At 44.4% G+C, this 8,376-nt stretch overlaps 1 protein-coding gene across 1 annotated transcript; it reads left to right on the top strand.

The window, feature by feature from the left end:
- LOC109820880 lies at nucleotides 7,138-8,376 on the top strand. Its single transcript, XM_020387075.1, has one exon. The coding sequence runs from the start codon at nucleotides 7,138-7,140 to the stop codon at nucleotides 8,374-8,376; it is 1,239 nt and encodes a 412-aa protein (XP_020242664.1).

The raw sequence follows: 8,376 nt of genomic DNA, 5'->3' as shown, positions 1-8,376 counted from the left end.
ATGTAACATCTTCTAGTAGGATGTCCCAAGAACCTGTGATAGCGGTAGTAATTAGGGTCATCTACCTTCCCTGCCTCCTCCGGCTTCCTAATTTCGGGAAGTTGTAGCTTGTTGTTCTTCCGCAATAGCTGGAATAAAGTGTCCACATGCTCCTCTTTGAAGGAATATTGCTTGGGCACTTTTTGCTTATTGGGAGTTTTGCCTTGATTTGTGGGCGGTGGTACCCGAGAGTAGTCAGCTGCTAGGGTCTCTTTTCCCTTAGACCGCTGAGCGTTGTTCTGGTTGCGTTGCTGTTGCTGTTGCTGTTGCGGCTTGGGTTGTGCAGCTTCCTCGGCTTTCACCCGAGCTACGATCTCTTCAGCTTGTTCTCCTTGCGAAACAAGTTGTCTCCAGGAGCGACACTCTGCTACCCCCATCTGGGCAAGGAGCTGAGTCTGCAGGTTGTGCCTGCAAGTTTCAACCAGGGTTGACTGAGTCATACCTGAGGGGCATCGCAATGCCATGCTGCGGAATCTCTCCACGTAGGCCTTGATTGATTCGCCTTTCCTCTGTTTGGTAGCGAGAAGAGTCGGGACCGAAACTTCTGTATCGTCCTCGAAGAACCTGGCCAGGAAAAGCCTTTCTAAATCTACCCATTTCTGAATAGATCCAGCAGGCAGTTTCATAAACCATTCAAAGGCTACTCCTTTAAGAGTGCCTATGAATAAGCGAGTCAAGATGGCATCGTTCGCCACCACATCTCCAGTTTGAGATTTGAAATAGTAGATGTGTTGATTTGGCGATCCTGTGCCATCGAACGGTTGCAAGGTTGGAGCTTTAAACTTTGACGGGTATGGAGCTATATCCCATTCGGCAGGATAAGGTCTCACCACTCCTTCTTCACGGAGCTCACTTCTGTTGGCGATTGCATTGAGGCGAGCTTCCAGTTCATCCATTTTGGTGGATTGAGGATGTAGTTCCTTTTCCACCTCTTTCTCACCTTCGGAAGAGGATCCCAGGTTGTGAGTCTCACGATCCGAATGCTCGGTCGCTTTCTGTTTCCCTTTGAAGGTCGTCCTCCGGGAAGATTCGGGTTTGTGGCCTTTTTCAGCAATAAGTTGGGCCATCATGTCCTTCAATTGGAGAAGTGTCTCCTGTTGCGCCTGGAGCATGACCTGGTGTTCGTTCACTTTCTTGGCTATGTCCTCAGGATTTCCCGCCATGTAAGCAGATACTTCTTGTGGTCCGACCGAGCTCGAAGATTGAGATTCGGCTATTGCCGAATGCTCATCACTTGTTGTAATTCCTCTGGCCAACTTTTGATAGTCAACCGGGCGAATAGCTCCTGTCCGGGTCCGAGTATGCTTATATACTCCTTCGAACTGATCACAAATTTCCCTAACAGTTGGGGAATTACTTCTTTGTGACTCGTCAGAATCGGAACGTGAGGCTTTTCCTCTACCGATCATGTTGATGGTGACCTCGGGATATTCGATTTCAGAGGTCTTCTTTTTGTGACGACGCTGTCGTTTAGCAGGTCTAGCGACATTCGTCAATCTATTGAACACCGATTGCCTAGGCGCCGGTGAACAACAACTGCATTCAGAGAGGACAGCAGATATGAGCCGCTCACACTGGCATGAATGAGCTACTTGCTGTGTTGGCCTTCCTCTTGACAGCAATTCACGCAAGTCGGAGACCTGGGGAAGATTTTGTGAAGGTGGGGATGGAACCCCCTGCCCTTGGATGGGTTGGGCATGAATCTTAAATCCATGCTGTCCCTTTTGAACCTGACGGACCGTGTCATGCTCTTGATAAGAAACACGAGAGTCGCGTTTAGGTTTATAAACACGAGGCCGAGGCCTGTGTTTGATTGATGGACTAGATCCTTGTGGATCTTGTCCTGATTGAACGCACACTTGTGGTGTGCGTTTTGATGTTGAAACAGACCCCTGAGGGTCGTTCTTTGTTTGAACGCACACTTGTGATGTGCGTTTGGATGAAGAAACAGACCCCTGAGGGTCGTTCTTTGCTGGAACGCACACTTGTGATGTGCGTTTGGTTGATAACCCAGACCCCTGAGAGTCGGGTTTTGATTGAACGCACACTTGTGGCGTGCGTTTGTTTGATGACCCAGACCCCTGAGGGTCGGGTTTTGATTGAACGCACACTTGTGGTGTGCATTTAGTTATTTGAACAGACCCTTGAGGGTCTTGTTTTGACTGAACGCACGGTTGTGGCGTGCGTTTGAATGATTGAACGTGCCTTTGGAGGTCACGTTTTGGGACGCACTTTTGAGGTGTGCGTCTATGTTGAACAACGCGCCACTGAGGGTCGCGTTTGAGTTGAATAACCCGAGGCTCATAGTCGGGTTCATTGCCACGAAGTGTGCGTTCTGGAGCAGAAACGCACAGTTCGGGCACAGGCTCAGAAACGCAGTCTTTGCGTTGGGCAGTAGCTTGGCTGTTCCGCAAGTATGCTCGCCGTAAGGATCTTCTCCTTCGTCGAGCAGCATTTTTCTTGGCCTTTTTCAAGGCCTTGGCCGCGGCATCGTCGGCGTTGGTTGGATTTTCCTCCGACATAGGTCTCTTTTGACCTATTATTTGCCGTAGTGATACGGGGGAGGAATCTTCAACTCGCAGAGCGAGTTTTAGGTCTTGGCCAAAGGAGAGGGCTTTCTTTGGCATCTCAGCAGTAGTGTTGACCTCCGTAGAGGTCCTGTGGGTATCACGCCTAGCTTTTGGGCTAAGGGACCCAGAGGAGAGGACCTCCTCATACTTGGCTTCCAGCAAGGTGAACGTCGGATTGCGCCACCACTTCCTCGTCAGAGAAGCTAGTCCCCAGCGGAGTCGCCATCTTTTGTTTGTTGGAAATTTGATGTAAAAAGACAATGAAAGAAAAATTCAAACTTGTATTTCTCTCAAACTCAGTTACAATTTGGATTCCGATTACAAAAGAGAGGAAAACGAATTTAGTTTTCCCCTTTGTTTAAAACTGAGTTCTTCTTGGTAGCGATGGAGTGCCTCCTTCGATTGATCTCGTCGAACTTGCTCTCCGTTGACGATCCGACCGTCCTTCTTCACTGGAACAATTGAAGCGTTTGATGACTTCGGTTTAGAACTCTTGACGAGTGTAAAGAACTCTGAACGAGTTAAGAACTCTGACAAGAGTTGTTGAAAACCGACTGTTTGGTTTGATGAGATTAAGTTGGGTTGCAAACTTCTCTTCCTTCCGATTACTCAACTGCCGAGATTTGTTGACCTTGGGTGGTTTTGATACCAGCTCCCCTCAACTCTTTGCGGTTTTGATCTCAGAAACCGATTGATCAACCTATCAACCCGCCAACCCCTTACTCAGTTGAGTAAGTTGGTTATTTATAGGGTGATGTGGAGTGCAACCAACCCCTATTTCCGCTCCTTTGTGGGCGAGAATCCCTCAGAACGTGGGATAACGGTTTTGAGGCCGTTCGACTTGCGTTTGAACAAGTCAAAACGCCTCAGTTGGCGTTATGGGCTTTAACTCTGCGTCCAAGGCTTGAGATGCAGAGTTAAATCTCTGTTAGAGATTTGAGACGCACAGGCCGTGTGCGTTGAAGCTCAACTCTGCGTCCAGAGTTTGGGACACGTAGTTGAACCTATTGAAGAACGCACGTTATGTGTGCGTTTGGTGCTTGAACTCTGCGTTGCAGAGTTAGACATTCGCTGGAGAACGCACAAGTTGTGTGCGTTTCGAATTTGAGAAACGCAGAATTAAACTTCTACGTTTGATAGAGGTTGTTGACTTGTAACATCGTCTGCCATGACATTGCAAAGGCCATTGTTTATTGGTCTTTGCCTGTTATAAGATATGAGAGTCGTCAGATTGTAACTCTCACCAACGATCGTGAAGGCCACTGAATAGGGTTTTCATCAGCTGTCGGAAGCGTCGTCAAATTGTAACTCTTCTCGATCTGTGTGAAAAGTCTCCTATTGCCCCTTCCGACTGTCGACCCGAAAGCTATTTGATTGTAGCTTTCGTTGTGAGAGCTTGACGGGAATCAACATCCATAGTGTTTTGAAGATGGATATTTGCCCACAGCTCTCTACCAAGCGACTCACCAACTAAGTCCAACCTTTTATTTCTGAAATCATTACACTGCTCATCAGCATCTCTAATAGTTGCTAATGTAATATTAGTCATGCTGTTGTCGCAGCCATCAAGATCAATCATCTCAGAGATGAGGCCGTGTTTATAGCGGTTGCAGAGTTGCGGATGCAGTGATTAGAAAGTCGTCTGATTGTAACTTCCATTATCAGGGCTTGATAGGGATTAGCTATCCATTATGATTTTTAGACAGCCTACAGGGTGGAGGGTGATGTTACTTCATATTAGGTGGAGATTACTCCACATACTCCAGATCATACTGCATCGTTTGGGATTCTAGCTGAGGTGACACAGTTTGGAGATTATTTGAATTTGGATGCATATGATGAGTTGGTTCTGGATTCGAGTGCAGCTGGTGGACATGTTTTGGATACGGCCATTGGTTCACCTCAAGTGGAGGTGTTTGATTTGTTTTAGTTTGGGGCCATTGGGAGCGCTATCAGTTGCAGATTCGTTAGTGATATTGGTGAAGAGTTGCAAACTTTTCTATTTGATTGAGAGCCTTTGGAGATCGTTTCGGCGAACTATGTGAAGGCTTGATTCCTTGGGCAAGAGGATACGTAGGCAGTCATTTATGATGCAGCCGGTTTGGTGAGTTGATACCGATATTTGGAGTTTGTTCGCATTCTCATTTGGGTTCTCGAATTATTGTGGATTGAGTCCGTTGTCGTGGATTTGTTCCACTTTGTACTGGATGTAACAAGTAAGACGTTTTGTTAGTATTGATGTCGGCTCATTTTTAGAAAAACTTCACCGATGTGGAGAATTGTTAGATAGCAGGTTCCTAATATATTTCCTAGTTTGTTTTGGTAACAGGTTATTGGGATTCCTAATCTGTTTTGGTAATATGTATCCAAATCTGTTTTGGTAACAGGCTATTAGGATTCCTAATCTGTTTTGTTTTTTGTTTTAGAATTCCTACTATGTTTATGAATTGAAAGAGAGAATTAAGTAGAAAATTGGGGATATTTGGAGCACAGAAAATATGTATTTTTTGAGCTATTGTTAGGGTTTTGTTTGGAGAGAATTATAGATTTGTTGGTGAGTTTGAGTGATTTGTAATCTCAGTTTGTATTCTTCTTCTCTATTAGTGAAAAACCCTATCCCCTTCTTGCCCCGTGGACGTAGGTAACTTGCCGAATCACGTTAAAATTGGTTGTTTGCGTTTGTGGCATTGATTTGGTTCGTTTGGCATTCTCTCGATGTTCTTTTAATTTGATTTCTCATAGCATGTTAGTTTGGTTGTTTGGCTTCTGCAGTAACCTCTTTCTAAATAATGTGGAACTTCTTACTGCATTCAAGTAAGAGCTCATCTTAAACGACTGTAAAGATTTCGAATCTAATTTAGAAATATGAATATTTAAGGGCACAGTACACAATACAGAATAAGCCGACGGTCGGGATTACCAGCAGATCAGGCGTCATTCCCATCTCCCCAAGAAAGGACACGGTCGGGTAATATTAACATCAAGTGGTAACTGTAGATATAGTGATTACAGTTTTTCTATCGAGTGCCCATGGGCACTCTATAAGAGAGGAGAGAGATGGAGAGAAATGAATTATGCACAGAACTTAATGCAAATAGGGGGACCCATGAGCTATTCATTTCTCTCTATCTCTCTCCTCTCTTATAGAGTGCCCATGGACACTCTATAGAAAAACCGTAGTGATTATACCCTCTGTGTCTGAAGACTTTATCCACTTTTTTGTATCTCTAAATTTCCTCTCTAATGATTAAATTAATAGTTCTATTGTATCTTTCTATTATGTGACCTCAAAAGAGTTTTTCTGATATTTTACTTTGGATGTTGTTGGCGCCTATGGTTAAATCTGGAATAATACAGATATATAACAATAAAAACTAAGCAGAAAATTAAAGTGTAGTAATTTAAAAATTTTCAACTCAGCTGATGTGCGTTTGTAAAACGCTGTGCTTAAAGCATTATTTGGCCTACTTCGGTGCAAAGATCCCAGGCCAAATTACTTTCAGGAACAGCAGTCCAGTACTCTAGTGTGCACCGACCTAATACTATGAAGATCTCCTCAATCTATAAGGCAAAGATCTTATCGATCTATCAGACAAAGATCTCTTCGATCTATAAGACAAAGATCTTCTCGATCTATCAGGCAAAGATCTCATTGATCTATAAGACAAAGATCCCATCGATCTATCAGGTAAAGATCTCCTCGATCTATAAGACAAAGATCTGTCTAGGCACTGTTCCTACGAGCACTAGCTATTTTACAATATATATATATATATATTGATTGTTGTTTTTGGAATGAATTTTTCTTAAGGATTTGGGGTCTATTTATAGTGTTTGGGAAAATATTATGTACTAATAAATAATATTATTTTACTATACATGTGAGACCCACGTCTAAATTTTTTTTCGGTGGGGCCCACCACTTCTGAAAAATTTAAAGAAAACATGGACGGCTCTGTTAGGCAGTAGCCTACATGAGAGAAAAAAATTATATAATATTCAACGGATGTCTCACATGATTCCCCTTAGAGCAAGTCCAGCAAGCTCCCAGTTAGGAGTCCTAGCCATCAAGCTCTCAAGAGCTCTCAAGCATTTTGGTATAAAAAATTATAAAAATAGGCCTTGGGAGCATCTCCTTATTTTATGGAGCTCCAACAAGCTCCTAGTTAGGAGCTCCAACAATATCAAAAAAACCCCTCTTCTATTTTGATATTTTACCCATTACTTTTAATTATATTTAAACCTCTTGTATTTTATTTCTAACCGTTGGATACGGTCTTCGAGGGAGCGCACACGGTCTTCGAGGTAACCCGCGGCTTTCGAGGGTACGCACACGGTCTTCGAGGTAACGCACACGGTCTTCGAGTTAACTCGCGGTCTTCGAGGGAACGCACACGGTCTTCGAGGTAGCTCGCGGTCTTCGAGGTTGGGCACGAACTTCGAGTTATCGCAAACTTTGACCGTCAACCGACTGATTCCTATAAAATTCGATGCCTTCTCACCTCAACCCATCGTCTCCCAGAACAAAATGTCTAGCTCATCTAGCTCTAGCGATGGTGAAATGATGAAGACGTTCTTTCTTATGGGAGCTGCTGCCGTCGAGGAAGAAGTACAAGGTAAAGGTTCAACTTCAGTTCAACACAAAAGACGTACCGTGCTCCATCGATACCGACTGGAAGGCCACAATCGGTTGTTCCAAGATTATTTTGCTGACACACCAACATATCCTCTTCATTATTTTCGTCGAAGATTCAGAATGTCGCGTTCGTTATTCCTTCGAATCCACGACGCTGTCGTCGAACATGACAAGTACTTCGTCCAAAAGAGGAATGGTGCTGGACAGTTAGGACTATCTAGCCTTCAAAAGATTACTGCAGCTATGCGGATGCTCGCATATGGAGCATCCGCTGACGCCGTTGACGACTACGTTCGGATCGGTAAAAGTACGTCGCTTGAGAGCGTGAAGAGGTTCGTTCGATCGATTATCAACATCTTTGGGGAGGAATACCTTCGTTCACCGACTAATGAAGACGTTGCACGCCTGCTCGAGGAGGGTTCACAACGAGGTTTTCCTGGTATGCTTGGGAGCATCGACTGCATGCACTGGGTATGGAAGAACTGTCCAACCGCCTGGCAAGGTATGTATACTGGGCATTTTCATGAACCTACAATTATTTTGGAGGCCGTAGCTAGCAAAGATCTTTGGATATGGCATGCCTTCTTTGGACTGCCGGGGTCTCACAATGACCTCAATGTGCTACATCGTTCACCGGTTTTCGCACAACTTGCGGAGGGAAGAGCTTCACCGTGCAACTATACTGTTAATGGCCACGAGTACAATATGGGATACTATCTCGCCGACGGGATTTACCCAGAGTGGTCCACATTAGTGAAGACTATTCCAGCACCACGAGGAAACAAGCATAAGTACTTTGCTCAACAACAAGAAAGCGCAAGAAAAGATGTTGAGCGAGCTTTTGGCGTGTTGCAAGCTCGATTTGCGATTGTTCGTGGACCAGGACGTTTCTGGCAACCTAGTGTGCTGAAAGACATCATGACAGCTTGCATCATAATGCATAACATGATCGTTGAAGATGAACGTGATTGTCAATTGGACAACAACTTCGACTTTAATGATTCGATACCAGTCGTTGAACCTTCTCATGTGCAGACGGTGCCTCTAACTGAGTTCATCCAAAATCATCATCGGATCAGGAACACGCAAACACACAAATCACTAAAAAATGATTTGATCGAGCATCTGTGA

The sequence above is a fragment of the Asparagus officinalis genome, chromosome 8 (assembly GCF_001876935.1).
Source record: "Asparagus officinalis chromosome 8, Aspof.V1, whole genome shotgun sequence".
In the NCBI taxonomy this organism is placed as follows: Eukaryota; Viridiplantae; Streptophyta; class Magnoliopsida; order Asparagales; family Asparagaceae; genus Asparagus; species Asparagus officinalis.
Note: the sequence above shows the minus strand (reverse complement) of the source record. Positions and strands in the feature narration are given on the sequence as shown.

Coding starts and splice junctions, on each gene's coding strand:
- LOC109820880 (XM_020387075.1), top strand. CDS start 7,138: ATGTCTAGCTCATCTAGCTCTAGCGATGGTGAAATGATGAAGACGTTC.